This window comes from Vanessa cardui, chromosome 14 (assembly GCF_905220365.1).
Source record: "Vanessa cardui chromosome 14, ilVanCard2.1, whole genome shotgun sequence".
Taxonomy (NCBI): Eukaryota; Metazoa; Arthropoda; class Insecta; order Lepidoptera; family Nymphalidae; genus Vanessa; species Vanessa cardui.
This window is the reverse complement of record NC_061136.1, coordinates 2,005,627-2,025,974: the sequence shown is the minus strand read 5'-3', so window position 1 is coordinate 2,025,974 and position 20,348 is coordinate 2,005,627. Positions and strand designations below refer to the sequence as shown.

The 20,348-nt window shown below is 32.8% G+C and overlaps 1 protein-coding gene across 1 annotated transcript in view; it reads left to right on the top strand.

Moving 5' to 3' along the window:
* Positions 1–20,348, top strand: part of LOC124535444 — a 94,856-nt gene that overhangs the window by 40,882 nt on the left and 33,626 nt on the right. Inside the window, exons 3-4 of the mRNA XM_047111660.1 lie at positions 12,446–12,654; positions 15,085–15,220. Coding sequence (XP_046967616.1) covers positions 12,446–12,654; positions 15,085–15,220 — 345 coding nt within the window. The remainder of the gene's footprint in view (positions 1–12,445; positions 12,655–15,084; positions 15,221–20,348) is intronic.

Below are 20,348 nucleotides of genomic sequence, written 5' to 3'. Positions count from 1 at the left end.
ATACATTATGGTCCTATTCCAAAATAGTAATGTTGGTGGCATATAAATCATTTTTTTTCTGTACCAGTCAGATTCACAAGTGCTTATTATATTTCATTTAACTTCGATTCTTTCATTAAATAACAGCTATATAAAATTTAAAATGTCAATTCTAAAACTACAACCAGCATAGAAAATACGACATCCTGAAAATAATCTGCGAAATTTTGACTTAAAACTCAAAAACAAGATTTGATATATACATACTTACATGGGAAGTACAAATACATACAAATAATATAAATAAGTACATGAAGATTTTGGCACCAAGGAGTTTCAGTATAATACAAACTGGAGATGTATATGAGCAATGCAAGCGTATAGTAAACATCTTAGTGAAGCAAAATACTTGTCTGCTTTTGATGAAGGATTAGACGCTCATTCTACACCCTGTTCGGTACTGGTTAATAAGAATAATTATGTTAAATGCTAGAAACTCTTTTGACAAATGCAAGTTTCACTGATTTCAATTTTAATCTATCAAAGATCCCGAGAAGCAATTTCTATAAGAAAACACGGTGTAATTTTCGAACTTCCGTAACACAGTATTTCTGATCTTTACCCAAGAAATAGTATTTTTTTCACCTATTTTGTACGTAAAACTTTTCCCTTAACTATATTTCTGCCGGAACTGTCAATAACAGCTGCTTATAAGACTCGGAGTTTCAAGTTTCAAAAGAAAATATCGTGTAAAATATTCATAGAAGATAAGTAGGGAGAATTTAGTTGCTAGTTGGAATTCCCAAGCTGTAAACTTGGGATTAACTTATTTAGTTTTGACTCCTTAAAGTACTTCAGTATTAGATGAATTCTGAACCAGAAATCGAAATTCCTATATTCATATTTTGACGACCTCCGTGGTTCAGTGGTATGTACACCGGTTTTCATGGGTACGCCACTCCGAGGTCCCGGGTTCGTTTCATGGCCGAGTCAATGTAGATTATCATTAGTTTTCTATGTTGTCTTGGGTCTGGGTATTTGTGGTACCGTCGTTACTTCTGATTTTCCATAACACAAGTGCTTTAGCTACTTACATTGGGATAAGAGTAATGTATGTGATGTCTCAAATTTATTTATTTATTTATTATATTTTAATGAGCTAAAGACAAAAACATTGGTGCAAATGTTCATCTATCAACATTAACATTCATCTACTTTCGGAATCGGTAATACTTATCATTATCTGAATAAGAATTATTATTCCTTGCAAATCTGGTACTAGCCCAATAATTGAAAATTTAACAACATAATATAACAATAAAATAGTAAATCGTATATATAGATTACATTCTGATCATGGAACTCTTTTTATTATTCATTAAATCCGTACAAATGCTTTTAAATATCATAGCAGACTATCTGTTAGTAGTATACTTAAATTCTCCTGTTTTATAAATTTATGAATTAAAAGCCCTTAATAAATTCATTAAATCAATTATAAGTTTGTAAGTTCTAATTTAACGTCTCAGCTGAATTTCGCAGTTAAGTCATAGTGAAGTTTGAAATCTTAATAAACAAGTATGATTTTAAGTATAACAAATTATAAGACAGCAAAAACGAATGTCCTTTGCTCTGTTAATTTCGTTCAAAAGGTAATAATAATAGATGCAATAAAAAAAAAATTCCAAACCTTCTAGATAAAAAAAAGGTTTTATTTAAAAACAAAACCTCATTTGAAGATATTTTCCAAACTCTTATAAACCAATTTTGAAGATACAGAACAAACTCCACAGCAAATGTATTCGTAAAGTTACCGCAGGTCATTCGAGATTAGCTAACAAACATTAAAGTAATTAAAATATTTAACTTGATTACTCAGGTTTCTGCACTGGACGCCTCCCTCAGGAATCCTAACTGTCTTTTACATTAACAAATTGCTACCAGCAATAGGTCGGTATTTCGTTTTCTTATTTTTTAATAACTTTTTATGACATTATTGATATTTGTGTTTGTTTTATCGAAGTGTATACATTTAACTTGGTGGTTGCTTGTAAGTATATTTGGTGAGATAACATTCATCAGATATAGTGAAGTAAAGTAACAACCCGTAAATTTCCCACTGCTGGGCTAAGGCCTCCTCTCCCATTGGTGGCGTCGTGGATGGATATAAGGAATCATTAATATTTACAGCGCTAACGTCTATTGGCGATGGGGGTCTATAACTGTTACTATAAATAAAAAATAAATTAATATATTTAAATTATGATTCGGAAGTGCTCGTGTGAGAGTTTTTAATATGAATGAAGTATATATTTTGATTTGAATCAATATAAGCTTTATAGCATATATTTTACTAGAAATCTTTCATGGCTGCGCTCGCGTCAGATCAGCGTCGTCAAGCCATCAGTTGAAAATTGCCTTGTCCTTGTCTTGGAGTTCAAGTTTGCTTTATACTAAATTTCATCAAATTCGGTTCAGTTTCGGTAAAGTTTGGTCGTGAAAGCGCGACAGACATACAGAGTTAATTTCAAATTTATAATATTAGTATAGATTACTTTGGTCATCTTGCTAAAATATAATACAAAATTTTCCAATTACGTAATTGTATATAAGAATAATTGTTAGCCCCTTATATCAATATTCATGTTGTGTAACCTCAGCCCTATTGCCAGCACAGATACAAACTCGTTAGTTCGATTTAATTTATAGATAAGTCCTAAGCTGCCAACGGTTTAGTTAGTTTCCAATAGATGAAATTACTCGAAACACTGAAGCAACCGGAGAATGTTAGTTTAAAATATTATAAATGTGAAGGTAACTCTGTTTGTCTGTCTGTCTGTTGATCTTTCACGACCAAAACAATGAAGCGAATTTTGTGAAATTTGCTTACAAAAATTACTTTTGTCTTTTGAAATTTTATTTATTAAGTTAATACTTTTGCCAGAGGGTTTTTTTTATAGAATAGGCGTACGAGCAAATGAGCCACCTGATGGTAAGTGGTCACCATCCCCCATAGACAATGACGCTGTAGGAAATATTAACTATTCCTTACATCGTCAATGCGCCACCAACCTTGGGAACTAAGATGCTATGTCCCTTGTGCCTGTAGTTGTAATGGCTCACTCACCCTTGAAACCGGAACACAGCAATACTGAGTACTGTTGTTTGGCGGCAATAACTACCCAGACGGGCTTGCACAAAGCCCTACCACCAAGAACTGCGACGGGAGTTATCATTAAATCTGTATTAATGCTATAAATGTGAAAGTTACTCTTTCTGTCTGACGCTCTTTATTGACCAATCCAACGAAGCAAATTTGATGAAATTTGGTATGAAACAAATTCGAACTCCAAAGAAGAGGACATAGGGTACTTTTTTGCCTAAGATATAACAAACAACCACATAAAACGTAAGCGAAGCCGCGGGTTACAACTAGTAATATTATAAATGAAAGAATAAGTACATGGTATAATATAATTTGTATTTAAGGACTCACTAGAGTTACACAGACGTGAAATAAAAACAGCCAGATGCACGTTGAGAATTGTTAATGAGAACACAAATACATCCTCGTTCGTCAAAACACAGCCAGACTTGAACGAACAAAAACAAAAAAAAAAAAACAAAAACAATACGTACACAAGAGTCATACAAGAACTCGTTACCGTAAAAAATGTTCAGTAAATAATACGTGAAATTTTAAAAATGTTCGCGTACATTGTATTTGATATTAAATAGCGTCTACTATGCAGGAATATACGGATGCGTGATCAAAAGCTATCGCTTTGACTACGGAGACGTGTAAACGCGGCTGGAACGCGCCAAGCGATATTATAGTACATACATATACGTATATATCATATACTATCTCTGATGTATTACTTACCAGCTTGCCATGTAACAAACACGTCGATATATTTACGTATATGGACACAATATTTATATAAACAACATACAATATTATGTATATGAAACCCTTCTTTATTTTGGTACAATCAGACAGATGGACAAAAATTGAAAAAAATGTTGTTATTTTGATACACTACAGTTTAGCTCTCAGCCGTTACCTTAATATATACCTTAATATAACAAACAGACAATTTTATTTTATGTATAGATGAAATCTGAAATTTAATTGGTCGGTGACTGCCGATGACGCTATAAGTAACCAATGAGCGTTCAGTCTTCAGTCAGATTTCCAAATTTGACGTTGTCAATTGCTTTAAAAACTAAAATTAAATTATTTGAGGATTTTTTAATGACTATTTTTTTTAATGAATATTTAATTTAACAGTGTAACAAGACGATTTAAAAGTGTTTTTGTGAGACTACTTGAATAAAGAATATTTCATTTGATGTGAATATTAAATATTTAAATGAGAGCATTTCAACAAAATCTTGAATCGACTAAGTTTGGAAATTAGTTAACTACTATTGAATTGATTTTTGATTGTCTATTCAAGATATTTAAATCTCAGTTAGGCTTAAAACTTTTTAACTTCTTATAAATTGTTATTTTATATTTAACATTTCAAACATATATCTAACTTTTATAAATATGTATATCTACAAATTATCACGAAACCGTCACTAGCGCATTGGTTTACGGGCTGCCTAGTAATGAAGTCACAGAACTGATCCCGACCTTTTAGGCTATTGTTGTACCCACTCCTAAAGATTAAAAGGAGGGGGAAATATGAATATTAGTAGTTTCTTAACTAATTTGGGTCTATGCTACTACTCTTTAATATAAACATATATAAACACAAATTATACTCATGAATAAAAGATATGAGTATGATAAAAAAGTAATAAAAACAATTGGCAAAAAAATAACCAACTTTTAATTTTCTCTTGAAATTTGAATGGGACACGCTCTCAAAGAGAAAATATTCCAAATCGATTCTTAAATGACGAAGACCTGAGATAACAAATTAAAAAAAAATCCCAGAACCGAATTAATAACCTCCCCTTTTTTGGAACCGGTTAAAAATATCCGCTGTATAAATCATCACTGTCTGGAATGGCAGCAAGAATGCTCTCTGATTCGTTATTCCGAATGAGTAGGAAAAAATAACCACGCTCATGCCTTTTACATAAATATAACTCTATTTGTGTCAATTTAATTATAGCTAATTTTGTTACGGCTTAACGTCGATAGTTATTTTTGTAATATTCGATAATATCGTTGCAAGGAAATTAATATCATTTAATTTACTTTTAGTGGCGTTCGAAATGTTTTATGTAGAAACCCAAAAATATGTCTTACACGTTATCCAAGAATTAAATATTAAATTGTACCAAAAGTAAAAAGTAACATCCTGTAAATTACCCACTGCTGGGCTAAGGCTTTCTCTCTCATTGAGGAGAGGGTTTGGAACATATTCCACCACGCTGTTCCAATGCGGGTTGGTGGAATGCACATGTGGCAGAATTTCAATTAAATTAGACACATGCAGGTTTCTTCATGATGTTTTCCTTCACTGCCGAGCATGAGATGAATTATAAACATAAATATAAGCAGTATATATAGTGGTGCTTGCCTGGGTTTGAACCCGAAATCATCGGTTAAGATGCACGCGTTCTAACCACTGTGCCATCTCGGCAAATTGTACCAAAACAGCAAATTAAAGTTGAGTTTAAACATTTATAATTGAATAAATTACTTTACAGAATACAATCACGTATTCTTGGAGACGTAAGAATATTAATTAATTAATTAAATTAAGGGATAAGAAGCGTACTCCTAATATTGTTGTGTTAATTAACAATGCTATCTATGAGATTTATTGTTTGAATAAAACATTTATACTAAATAATGGATATGAGGTTTGACCTTGAGTTGATCTGGTTGGTACCACTCGTTTCTGATAAGGAAAACAGTATTTTCTACTATCATGAAAAAAATTAAACATTTGATGGGTAATTTATAACTTGTGCTTTGAACATTACCAAAATATTTTGGGCTTACGCTATCTTAAATAAACCACAGATTAAATCGTTTTGTTTAGTACCAGCTGTTAAGATTCATACAAAAGGACGATTCATTGGTAGAACAATTTATTATGTGCGTAGTATGATAGATATACTGGTAATTAACATTCAAAATAACTTAAGAGTCTTCTAGAATAATGTGGTATTATCATGATGATGATGATGATGATGATGACATGGCAATTAAGTCAATTATTTATAAGTTATAAAGTCAAGATCGAAGCTTGATTGTATTATTATTGGCTATGTAGAATTGTTCTTATCAGTGAAAACACAAATGACAAATTTTGGTCATAAATAATAGTTTCACTTCTGGGATTGAAACCAAAGAAATTTCTCGAAATTTTGAAAGTAGAAAATGCCTTTAGGGCTTATGTGGAGTATTCTTATGTAAATCATGAAGCAATAACTCGCTGGATGCCGCCCAAGCAAACAAAACGGCAAACACTATTATATGATGAACGCATCGTAAGAACATTTGATATCTCAGTTCTGGAAGACTCAAAAATATAAAAGAGATCTTTCACCAAAGTTGCCCACGATTCAAAAGTCGTAGTTTATCACTATATGTGTATATGTAGATTAAGTTTTGTCATTCGAAAGGGTATTGGACAACATCACATACATTACTCTGATACTAAAGTAGCTGAAGCACATGTGTTATGAAAAATCAGAAGTAACGACAGTACCCAGAACAAAGATAGCATAGAAAAGTAATGAACTTTTTCGACTCGACTCGACATCGACTCGGCCGCGAATTGAACCAGGTACCTCGGAGCTTCGTAGTGTGAACACACTGCTCGACCATGGAGTTGGTTGATTAGATAGGTGTTTGTGTCCAGAGATCTCTATAAATCTAGAAATTCCATCATCATTCTCAATCGAGAGCTGTGCGAGTTTATAAAAATATTTTTTGCAATCAAAGACAAAAATCTGCCTGTATACAATAATGTACTGTATACAATGAGTGTGTGCACCAACACATACATGCACTCCCGCTCTTTCTCATAATTCGTGTTTTGACAAATTTGTAATATCAGAACTCTCAGTCGATGTTATTATGGTGTGGTAAGGTGCATTATGCAGACCAACCAATTTGATATTGTAAACTAAATTATCAAGCAATGGCGTTACCGCATATAACTTTCCGTCCATTGCACGACCACACAACTGTATCATCTGCTTGGTTTCACAACTTGTTAATTATCTATTGTACATCAGTAATTACCAATAGCTAATATGCTTTGAGCATTAATTATCTGATCTGTATGATATTCGATCGAAATTTCTAGAAAGAAATTCCCTTGTAATAAGCTTTTCTGTAACTTTGGAAATAAATCTTTTTTTTTTTTTAATGTGCCTCCTTAACAGGCTACGAAAGTTTTAATTAATTCTCTCGATCCCCACTTACCCAGTTCGTTTTTGTTTTTGTAATTATTTTTTTTTTCTTCTTTTATTTCCCTATATTTGTGTAATCTCCAATTTATATTACAAAGATTGTAAGTTCAAATACGGACAAGAATTATTAATTTTCATGTGCTTCATTTGTTTTATAATTCACGGAAACTTCGTCTTACCCTTGTCCAGGTTTATGTACAGCAGTAGGCTATTTAATTACCGTTTCTAATTTATTAGAGAGATATAAATCTTTATGGATAGATGCGTAAGATATTTAAATTATGACCATGACATTTTTGTAACCTTACACTTCAGCCAGATTTTTTATCAACGTGAGAGAGAGTGGCCTTCCTGCTTTGATAGTGGTCAACTTGGGTACGGCCTCAAAGTTACCTTCCTTTTCTGGGCTGATCTTCCCAGTAGCGCGTATTTTCCCTTTTACCCATAGGGTCAGGGCCAATTTGGCCCAGTGGTATCTTTGTCAACGTGATCTTACTGGTTGGTATTATATTGCTGGTCCGTCGGAGTATGACGTAGTGCATATATGTGTTTGCAATTTATCTCTCGACCAAGTACTTCTCTAATATTAAGTATTTATATTTTAAATTGTAACAAATCAGTAAAATGAAATCTAGAATCCTAATTTCTGCGCTAATTTATAATACATTGATGATTGCTATTTGATTTTGGAACACATTCTAAAAAAGAAAACAAATTCAAATTTTTTTAGTGGATTTACATACATATGTTTGGGTACTTTCAGTGGGCTGTAGAACGGAAAACTGAGTCACATTGAACAAAACTTAAATAGGATTTTGAAACATCGAGTTCACAGTCAAGTTGAATGAACATCGAAGCCATCACTCCATTTCAAAATGAATGTACAAAAACAAAAAGCTTTGAAAAGAGATAAATGTCTGCGCTATATACATTCGCAATCTCGTCAGCCGTCACGAGATTTTAATCAAAGTGTTGGATGTCATGAATTTTAGGATTTAAAAAAAGAACGTTACCATTATTTGAACTGAAATGTCATATTTCTGTCATATTTATTTAGCAGTGGAAGAGCAATACAAAACCACCTACACTTTATTCAAACGACAAGAAAACAAATCCCAAACAACAAAAAAATTACAACTATTTGACGTGTTCTTATCGATATTGATTATGGACTTTTAATATCTATTTAAAGTAGATAAACTCGTTAAGTGGAAAAGTGTTGTGTTACAAATAATTACATATTAATCAAGAACCGTTAATAATACACAATATAGCTGAGTAATTAGCTAATCACATTGATGACGTAAATCAAACGGTTGTTTATTGGCTTTTGTCTTCTTGTGATCGGAGTAGATTATATGTGAATCTGCTCACCAATTCTTCATATTGTACTAGACTGGCTCGGGTTTACTGAAATTTATTGAATTTTTATATCGAAGAATTCCCAGTATCAGCTCGTAGTCTGGAATGTAGTCTTCTCCTATATCTAGGAAAATACGTTAATCCGTAGGTCCTGCGCAGGAATTATTTCCGTTCGTATCGGATTTGTCGTCCCAACGAATTATTATAGTGAGAGAATAGAAGGTGCTTCTGTGTTCGCACGCGCTCTTGTGCACAAAAATATGTCCCGTGTAACTGGCAAAAGTAAAGTAAAGTAAAGCAACAGCCTGGAAATTTCCCACTGCTGAGATAAGGCCTCCTCTTCCATTAAGGAAAGGGTTCGGAACATATTTCATCACGCTGTTCCAATGCGGGTTGGTAACTGGTGCGGTGTAACTAGCTAGTCTCGCTTAAAGCAGACCGTTTGAACCCATTATACTCGATTGAGATGGAAGAGTTCTAAACCTGAGCCTAGCCTGCTTGAATTAATAACATTTTGATTTACATTAGTTTCTTGGTCTTTATTTGTCTAGTATTAATGAAACTTTATACTACGCTGTAGTTTCTGTCATCCATTGACACACCTCTCAACCGCGAATTGCATAGAAATCACAGAAAAACGCATTTATTCGCAGTGCGTGATACGTGAAATTCGATGAATATAAACCACGAAAATAAAATTCCCATGCGTTCAATATTCTACGTAAAATATTTTGTATATCGTATCTTCTTTACATAGTATAAAACAAAGTCGACTACCGCTATTTGTCCCAATGTATGCGTAGATTTTTAAAATTAGACAACGTATTTTGATTCGACCTTTTCAATAGATAGATTGATTCCACAGCATGATTTATGTGTATGATATATTCACTATTTAGCATAGAAACATTGCTAATTTAAGAGGTTACTAAAATGATATCGTAGATGACACAATTTTTGCGCTTACATTGCAAACGCCGGCTGAATCTTAAGAGATAGATCAAAACAATATTTGAAAATTGGTTTGTATTTTCTAATGACAAAAAAACTGTTAACGTTGTGAGACACTATATTGTATTTAGTATCAGAATTGCCAACATATACACATAATCTATTTTATCATTATTAATCTCATTAGAACTTAGAAGCTGTTTATAATTAAACAAACTTAGAACTTGTGTATCGTCCAAATCTTTAACAAAATACAAATTCAATTACAATACAGCTGAAATATCAAGCAAATTAATTTGTATTAGTAGTCGAACATTATAGCATACAATAAAAGTAAGTTAATTGCTAACAGCCGGTTCGACAGATAGAGATCGGATAGAGACAACAGGTGCACTAATACGATCTGAATCAAAATAAACCGAACGTTATTTTCTTTTGTTTGCTTACTCGACTGGATCTGATGTATTTTGATTTCGATTTGTATATGTGTTTATATTTAAATTTTGTTTATAATTTAACTATAAGTCCCCCGTGGCTTCTCTCGCGTTTTCAGATGTTGGTTGGCATGAAATTGGCAATAAACGTAGTTTCCTTTCTAGGAGTTCACGTTTGCTCTATACTAAATTAAATAAACAAATAATAATATATATGAGACAACATCACATACATTACTCTGATCCCAACGTAAATAGCTAAAGCACTTGTGTTATCGCAAATCAGAAGTAAGGACGGTACAACATAGAAAATAAATGATAATCTACATCGGCTCAGCCGGGAATCGAACCTAGGACCTCGGAATGGCGTACCCATGAAAACCGGTGTAAATACTCGACATCGGAGGTCGTAATGAAATTCTTGCAAAAAATATTAACTTAATATACAAAATTCCAAGAGACAATGGTATTTTTTATTGAGTCGTCTACCCTCGATTCGATATTGTTCAACGTTGATGACACTCGTGTCATTTGAAAGCTATTTGGCAGCTAAGTTCAGATACAGAATGAAAATGGTGTTTTATTACGTTATTGGAATATTGATAACATTCAAAAATCGAATATTACATTGCGTTTAACCATGTACAAATACGTGATACAAATAATATGATTCTAAATTCAAATCAATTAATTGTGTTTTTTTTTTAAATAATTCACCTTAAGCTAGTAGTTTCAATTATAAATACATAGTTAATATTTATTTGGTATCTAACTAAATATACAGAATAAAAAAAAAATTTTGTTTGTCCATACAATACAAATCGAATTGTAGATTGCGCTATACTTACGAGTATATGAGACCAATTTTATGGTTCTAAATTTAAATTAATTGGTTACTTTTTTGAAACATTGATAAAATTTTCAAAATCGTAATGTTATACTCTACGCAAACATGTGACTTATTCTAAATTCAAATCAATGAAATCGTAATATTTTTTTTTTATTATTTAATTTAAACCAGTAGTTACAATTACAATAATCCTAATATCTTCCAATTTTTAAGACTAATATCCGAACTGGCACAATTCCAATACATCGGGAATTCGACATTGGAGCAGCGTGTTCCCTTATCTGCTGGAAAGAACCATCTTGCTATCGTTCCTTGTTTAAATGGATAACTTAACACGAATCCACGCTTGTTTCCTTTGTAATATCAATTTGTTTTCAATGTATTTATTTGAGTCGAGATGGAATGTATTTGAGTCGAGTATTCCCAGTAGAACGCGTGCATCTTAGCCGATGATTGCCGGTTCATACTCAGTCAGGAACTGATTTTTCATGTGCTTGATTTGTGTTTATAATTCATCTCTTGCTCGGCGGTGAAACAAAACATCCTGCATGTGTCCAATTTCAACAAAATTCTGCCACATGTGTATCCATCATTTGAGCAACGTGGTAGAATATGTTCCAAACCTAGCCCATAGCAAATTTACAGACTGTGTTGTATATATTTTTGTTATTAAATAGTGACCATGTTATCTGACCACTACGAAAGTTACACTTGTCAATTGTTCATATCAAATAATTTATTTGCCCTCAAAAATCTATTCCAACCACATAAGGACAAAAGTTAATTAAACAACATTTGACGTCAATTTGATGGGACATTATTGGTCGACAGCTCGAATAGTCTGTGATAATCATTACGGATTAACGAAAACATGAAATTGCTGTCAAATCTTTAGAACAATTGAAGTTGATGTTGATGGCTAAGTGGAAAACTGTTGTATAATAAATAAAGATATATTAATCAAGAACCGCGAGGACTTAGAGTAACAAATTTGGAAGCGTATTGGCAATGTTAGAAATAGGTTTCCTTCGATGGTGTAAGTGAACTGTAAAAATATTACTGGCCAACTAGCGACGGCGACTAGTTAGACTAGACTACATTGTTCCTGACTGTACTGGCCGTCTTCGCGTTTTGACTTCAAAACCACTTACCCTTAAATATATTGGATTAAAGCCCGGAAGAAGGCCCATTTACATATATCTATGTTATGGTTTATTATTATTATTTTCTGTACGCATGGAAACAAAGGCTATTTTTAAATAAAGAACATTATAGTTATCGAAATACATCTTGATTCGATGCTTGAAATTGTTTTATCTAATTATAATTTATAAGCAAGCTGAGCCGTATCTACAGCGAGTTAATCCTGACATATAATCTTAATTACATATACAATAGATTGTTATCTTTACATATCTGTATGGCATTATGTGTTTACAGATTAAACATGATCATTCATTATGTCCTTTGTTCGCAGAAGCCGGCGGGCTACGTACGACAGAACTTCACATAATACCCAGAGTCGTGCAGCGGGGTAGGAACGTGACGATGGCATGCCTATACCAGATACATCAGAGCGAAATATATTCTGTTAAATGGTTCCGTGGAACGCAAGAATTCTATAGATATTCCCCTCTAGAATCACCTACGACAAGAGTGATGCCAGTTAGTGGGATTAAAGTTGATGTAAGTATACACACACACAGATATATATCTGTGAGAATTATTTATCAGTTCATTTATCATACACCCACACATGCTTACACACATTACACACAAATACAAATAGTAATATCCACACATACGTATATATATATGTTTTCATCCTCCAGTCTCGTTTATATAACATTACATTTTGTTTTCTCGTCTTCAAATTAGTTTTTACTAGTTTAAATTATTCTGAAAGGATTTTTTTAATGTTACTTTTAATTTTTCATTAAGGGATGGCTTAATTAAAACAGATTGTATAAATAACATATAGAGAATGATAAGTTTCTGTCTTTTTATGGCAGGTAATCTCGTTGTGGTTATTTCGTCAAGCGATTTTGTGTGATTGCGTCAATAAATTTGATAGATTTTTTTTGTAAAAAAGTGTTAACATCAAGCTTTGGTACATGACGTTAAGTCGTTCATGATTGCCAAAATGTTGCAATTAACTACCATACACAATTTTCTAATGTAGAGAATATCCAGGAAATCATAATACTATTTTTTTTTTTTCAAATTTAAATTTTTATTTCTGTCCGAATATAACATAATCCGAAACATCTTAATAGAATACCTACTTTATCGAAGTATGCCTTAAAGATCTTTTTTCAAATCGTCAATTCACAAGATTCAATTTAAGGTCCTCACAAATCGGATTATGAGACGCGAGGATAATAATCTCGAAATTCACTCCGTGCGTAGGTCACGGCCACCACCACCATACTCACCATACCAGCAGCTACTCGTCATTTATTTTACTGACAAACAGAAATGCTTAGTATTGTCATGCTCTAGTGAAAGGCGTGCAAGCCAGTGTAACTACAGACACAGGGGTCATGTTTCCTGGTTACCAACTTTAAGAAACAGTTTATGTATCTCACAGCTTTTAAGTATGTGGTGAAAGTGACCACTTACCATCGGATACGCGCCTAGCTATAACATAAGAGAAATTAAAAATTAACGCGCATCCATCAAATAAACTGAGCCTTAGTTAGCCTGAATATCGAGTATTGGACAAATAATAGTATTCTTATGTAAAAGTTTAGATAAATATAGATATATCATTAATACTACTTTCTATAGTAAGCATATCGAATATAATAATGGATATCTACGATCTTCTTTAAAATTATATATGAGTAAAGAATAATATGCGTTCATTAAAATATATTATCTTAAATACTTTCGAATATATTCGAACAAAATAATATTTCGAAAATGTAATCCTATTATTAAAGCTGAAAGGAGTCTTTACAAGTTTTATAATATATTCTGTAATAAGGATGTATTTCAACTTTTATATTTAATATTCAAAGTGAACCATTCCGTTTCTCATTGTTTTGCAAAGATTAATATAGTTTTAAATTATGGTGCATTATTATTATGAACTAGGCAAACCTATTCTTACTACTCTTAATCTAAGCCCTGCAGCCTTCATCATCATCCACCTGCCTTTATTCACACTTCCCTATTTGAGCATCTCACAATTAACATTCTTTCCAGCCATATCATCTTACACACAATCCATCCATCCACGTTTAGGCTTAAGACATTACTCACAGTATGTTCCTCATTCCACCGCATATCATGCCTATACCAAGATAGCCAGCTTCTCAATACTTTTCGGCTATCAGTCCAATTTCAAACTTACTCTTATGTATTCACTTTTTAGTCTATCTATTCGCATAACACCACTCCTTCCTATCAATATTCTCATCTCCACTACATGCAATTGTCTTTCATTCAAAAAATTAAGCCTGCAGCTTTACTAGAAGTAAATTTTGAATTCTTTAATAAGTAACATCTTAGAAGTCTTTACTTGGTAGTAGAGATTTGTGCAATCACTCACTCATCAGTTATTCTACCACCAAGTAACAGTACTCAGTATTGTTGAATTTGAATTTTGAGGGCACAAGGGACATAATATCTTAGTTCCCAAAGTTGAGATGTAAGGAATGGTTAATATTTCTTACAGCGTTATTGTCTATGGGTGATAGTGACAACTTATCATCAGGTGGCCCATATGCTCGTCCGTTTTTTAGGAACATAAATATCTATTTTGTCTTAGATAGCTGGCAACACACCTAGTATTACTTTTAAAATATTAGAATAAGAACTTTTGTTAAAAAAGATGATTTAATTTTCTTTTGAACGACGTTTATTCGAAAATGGAATGTAATCGAATTTTTCTTTCCTCGTTTCTTCGAGAGTCTGTTCTAAGTCTCCTTTTATACTAGATTAACCGGTTCGAAATTCAATAGCTAAACTAATTTACATAAATGCATTATTTAAAGAATATAAAATACTTTATTACACCATCGTCATCATTTAGTCTTTTATAAAATTATATCATATTCTGTCATTATAATTTCATGATAAAGATAATTAAAATTAATTAAATTGTTGCAGAGATTAAACTCAAACGAAACGCATGTTGTTCTGATGCGGGTAACTCCTGGACTGAGCGGAAACTACAGCTGTGAAGTCATACAAAATGCACACACATTTCCACATTATACAGCGACAGCCAGACTTGACGTTGTCGGTGAGTACATACAAACCAATTAACATAAGATTTAACGCACTCACAAAAAAAAAAAATTTCCCACAGCTGGGCTAAGGTCTCCTCTTCCTCCGAGGAGGTTTGGAATACACATGTGGCAGGCAGGCAATTGCAATGAAATTAGATACATGCAGGTTTCACGATGTTTTTCTTCACCGCCGAGCACGAGATGAATTATATAATATTTACAAATTAAGCACATGAATATTCACTGGTTCTTGTCTGGGTCTGAACCCGCAATCATCGGTTAAGATGCATGCCTTCTAACCACTGGACCATCTAGGCTCGGACTCACACGTGTACCAAAGTTCCGCGCGAACTGTTTAAGCTGTTGTACTTGTTATTAATTTCGGAAATATAATTAATTAGTGGGAGTTTAATATTTTGATTGGATTTAGATATTGTTTGCAAATAAATTTAGTACGTATTTGATATTGACGTTCTGTTTTCATTTAAGAGATTAATGGAAATATGCAAATTGAAAAATGGGTTGTATATAAACTATTTTGTAATTAAATTTTTATATGGAAAGCTAAAAATGTTTCGATTATAGATAACGTATATGGACTATACGAGTTGAGACTTTTTAATTTGAAATAAATAAAAAATAATAATTCATAAAACTCACTTAAAACTGTTATATTGTTGACTAGCTGTGTGTGCGTTTGAATTTAGCAAAAAAGTTAGTGTTGTAACCTCAGTTAATCCTTTTTACATAAGGTTTCTTTTGTAAAAATCCCGTCAAAATCCCAATTAAACAGACCGACATACAGACAGACGAAAATTGAAAAAAATATTATTTTTTTATATGTACCGTGTATACATACATATATATGCATTTTGTAAAAAGTGGTTATTTTAATATTACAAACAGACTCCAATTTTATCACTTTAATAATAAATTTTATTTAGTTAGTACAGTAGTATGCGTTATCCGGTATTATCTAGTATAAACCGGTTAGTTCTTACATTAAATATAAGGAGTTGAAATGTCTGAGGCACATTCGTGAGATAAAATGTGTGGAGTAAGAATAAAGCATCGCTCGTGCGTAAAAGGGGCGTGCCCGCGTTGACTCATATATTTAAACACAATGCGATAGGAAGAGCTCGTGCTTCCTCTTTTCCGACTACATTCTACGCCGAGGTACTTTACTTGGTTTTAGGGCTCCGTGCAAGCTCGTCTGGGTATTTTTGTGTTCCGATTTGAAGGATGAGTCAGCTAATGTAACTACAGGCGCAAGGGACATAACATCTTCGTTCCTAAGGTTAATGGTGCATTGGCGATGAAAGGATTGGTTAATGCTTCTTAAAGCGCCATTGTGATGAGGTGGCCCATATGCTCGTCCGCCAACCAATAGCATAAAGGTAGTTTCATGTAAGATAGGTTCTCATCTCTCCGAACACGTGGAGTCCATTTTTCTCGGCTAAGTCTCGGTACTTGGCCGTTAAACCAAAGGTGCTATCAAGTCTACTAGCGAACATATTGCTGTGACACATTCGATTAAGGAAACGGGCGTTTTCATAGTTTAGACGTAGCTTTAACCTACCTTTAACCAACCAACCTAGCTTTAACCAACCAAATTACATTAAAATACCAGCTTATCGGTTATTGGTTGATATTGCAGATAAAAAAGAATTTAAGTTCAGTGATTGGTTTCAGTAGAGGTATTGAGAGATTGTCCTTTCGTTTGTTTAGTTACAGTTATTGAAAAAGTCAAGTAATTTCGATCGTTCCAATGCTTTAATTAGTCATCAAATAATATATGAATGAAAATGTTTGTAAAGTAAAACATTTACCAATGAATATTTCTGAAATAACCAATAACAAAACTCTTATAAAACGATATGTCTTCTGAATAAGATGTAAGTGTCATGAATAGTTTCTCAAACTTTTTTCCTCAAATTAATTTGTCACATATTTTCGTCAAACATTAGGGTTCCAAAAATGTTATACTCAACATCGAGATCATCCATTAAGCTGTCTGAACAAGCTATTTCCTCCATTGACAGGCTCTTGATTCCAGTTGCTGTTTCTTTAAGCTACCAGTATCATAATCATTCTTTTATTGTAAGACGTTTAGATATGAATCACACGTTTCCACATATGGCGTCACTTTAAGGTTTAGGAATTGGTAGAAGTCAGGTAATTTTTTTCCGAGATAAAAGTAACGTATGTACTTTTATTGACTACAATATATCTCTAGGCCAAAATCTATCCAATCGTTCTGACGTGATTTAGTAACAAAATCAAAATCACTAAATTTTCGCATAATTTTAGTAAGAATTAAAAGTGTGCAAACCCATTGGAGTACCATCAACTCGCCACATTTTCTACCGCCAATCACCAATACATAATATTAATTTTAACATGCACAAGGAAACTTAGGAAAGCTCTAAAGCGTCTATATACAACCAACTTTGGTAACTGAACCAAAGTTGGTGATATATAGACAATGTAAGTAATGGTTAATATTTCTAACCTAGTCAATATCAATGGGTAAGATGATTTATCATCATGGAGTCCTTTTGAAGTAAAGGTAACGTTGATTAATATGATTTGGTAAGTTATACTATCCAGAGTTAATACGTCATAATTAAAAAATTTTTTTTTTTTTTAAATGGGCACATAAAAGCACTTTTGAACGCCGTGTTACAGCGTTTAACTAAATACCGAACTACCATAAACGCCAATGGACGCACAACAAGCCTGTAAATGTCAAATTGAGTATTGAAGCACTGATACCTATGCTTTGAGAAGGATTCGGTCAACCAAGTTACTCCGATGCGTCTTCGTGAATAAACATGTGGCAGATTTCCACGTGACACGTGCAAGTTTCCTTAGTGTGTTTTCCTTCACAGCTGTATCAGACGAATAAACACAGACCACCTTCAGATAAATCGGTTGAGCTCTCCGGATTTAAAGTCGAGTGATCAAGCTTAAGCTGTATCTTAGTGGATTATATGTCAATCGAACTATTACTATAATATTAAACAAATATATATAAATAACCATCTATGTCCTTCAATATTATGTATATTAAAAGTGATAACTTCTTATGGAAGGGTAAACTTTTTCGTTACTTAACGCGTTACGACGCCTGCCTGTTATGCGTCCTCGTTCGTATACGACAGAGATAGGCATACTTCTGCTCTCTCGCTCTAACCCACAACGCTAGTCGTGTGTTACAGACGGACAGACAGACGATTCTTTTAAGATATCACTTCCCTCGGATATCCTGAGACGGACACTTAATTAACTGTCTTAATTTAATATATTAATTATTAATGGTTGTAACTCAATAAATGAATTAACAGAGTAAAAGACTTATCGTGCAAATAATTTTCTTTATGCATCGTTTATGACGACTTTTAACACGATCTTTAAATATATTGACTAAAAAATTATTTCTATATTTAAACAGAAATTTCTTGAAATTATAATAAAAAAATCTTGAAAATGATACAGGGTTTTGTATACGATGTCGCATTATCATTAGCTATCATGCAAAATTCCATTAAAATTCATTGAGTAATTTCTGTGTAATAGCATCATAGCAGATAAATGATAATCGTATGAAAAGGAAAATTGCTCGTCGAGATGAAAATTACAACAAAATTTTACGTATCGAAATCAGGTATGGGCCTTTTTAATTTTGTCGGGTCATATTCAATCATTTTGCAAAGCGATTTAATTTTAAACCATTTCATATTTTCGAATAATTATTTTTTTGTTATGTCCCTGATTGGTTCTCAAGAAGGAAGAGCTAGACTATGAGGCATATTATAATATACAAGTGTGTGCGTAAACATAGGTGACTATGCCATTCCTCACTCTTGTAATCCGATGGTAGACTAGATACTAACAGACACTAACGAAATAATGCAATTGCAGGACCAACAGTTTTAAGTAAAAATATGACTTGAGAAATTTTCAAAAACAGCTTCTAAGAGATTTCCAAATGCAGCTTGATTTGGAAATTGGCAATGGGTGGTAAATGACTGGGTGTACACACACACAGTCAATTTCCAGAATCCAAGCTGCTTTTGAGAATTTCTTGAAAGAAAAACCTTGATGACTTCTTATCTGCCTAACCTGGACGTTATCAAACTCATCTCAAAAACTCACTACCTTTGAGGCAAAAACGGAAGTAAATCAACTAATGGGCAAAGCGTCTCTTTTTGAGTGCATTTACTCAGTTCGTAATTATTCTATCAAGTAATTAGACATCTAACATATTCTCCTAATGATGTTTGCTTTTGTCCGTACACTTTCCGTTTTTTCCTTAAGATGAGGATATATATTTATTGCATCACGTTTCTAAAACTAAACTAAACTAAACAGTCTCAAGACGTTTTATGACCTTCTGTAGTTCAAATCCACGCGTTCTATTAAAATTGTCAACTGAATATATGACGTCACGCTCAACCAATTTTCTAGCAGCAAGCAACAATGTAGACTATTACTGGCATAAAGGATACAACAAGTTGCATACTACGGTCGGTAGAACATTTATGCCAATGGATATAGATAAAGGTCTCCATTTGCCATAAAATGGCATATTTGTTCTAACGTAGTGTATGAACTGGTGAACATTATGGTAAAGAAGAAAATAATAACTTAGTTGAATTTGAGTTTTATTCTTAAAACTCTAAACAGACAATAATTGGCAAAAATGAAGCCTCTACTTTTTTACGTTATACCTACTTGTTATCTATTATACATATTATCTTTTTAATAGAATAATGGTTTTTTTTGTGGACGATATATTTTGAATCTTTCTAAATCTAAGATTTGCTATCAAATAAATAAACTTTACTATGGGTATCATTCGCATTTCACCGCATAATAATTTTTGAGACTAAATATAAAAAAGATCTTAAATCCAAGGATTTGTCAAACTAAACCAACGTTTATTATCTAGAAAGAATGTACATAAACACAAAGGAGATCACCATGCCATTGCTTTATATATACCTAACGTCTATTGGAAGTTTCGTACGGGTTGTATTTATGGCTTTGTTTTGCGTACGAAACCAATAAGTTTGGGAATAAGTGCTCAGTTCCAGCCAGATAAAGGCACTAACGGTTCGTACACGCGATTCTCGTCTT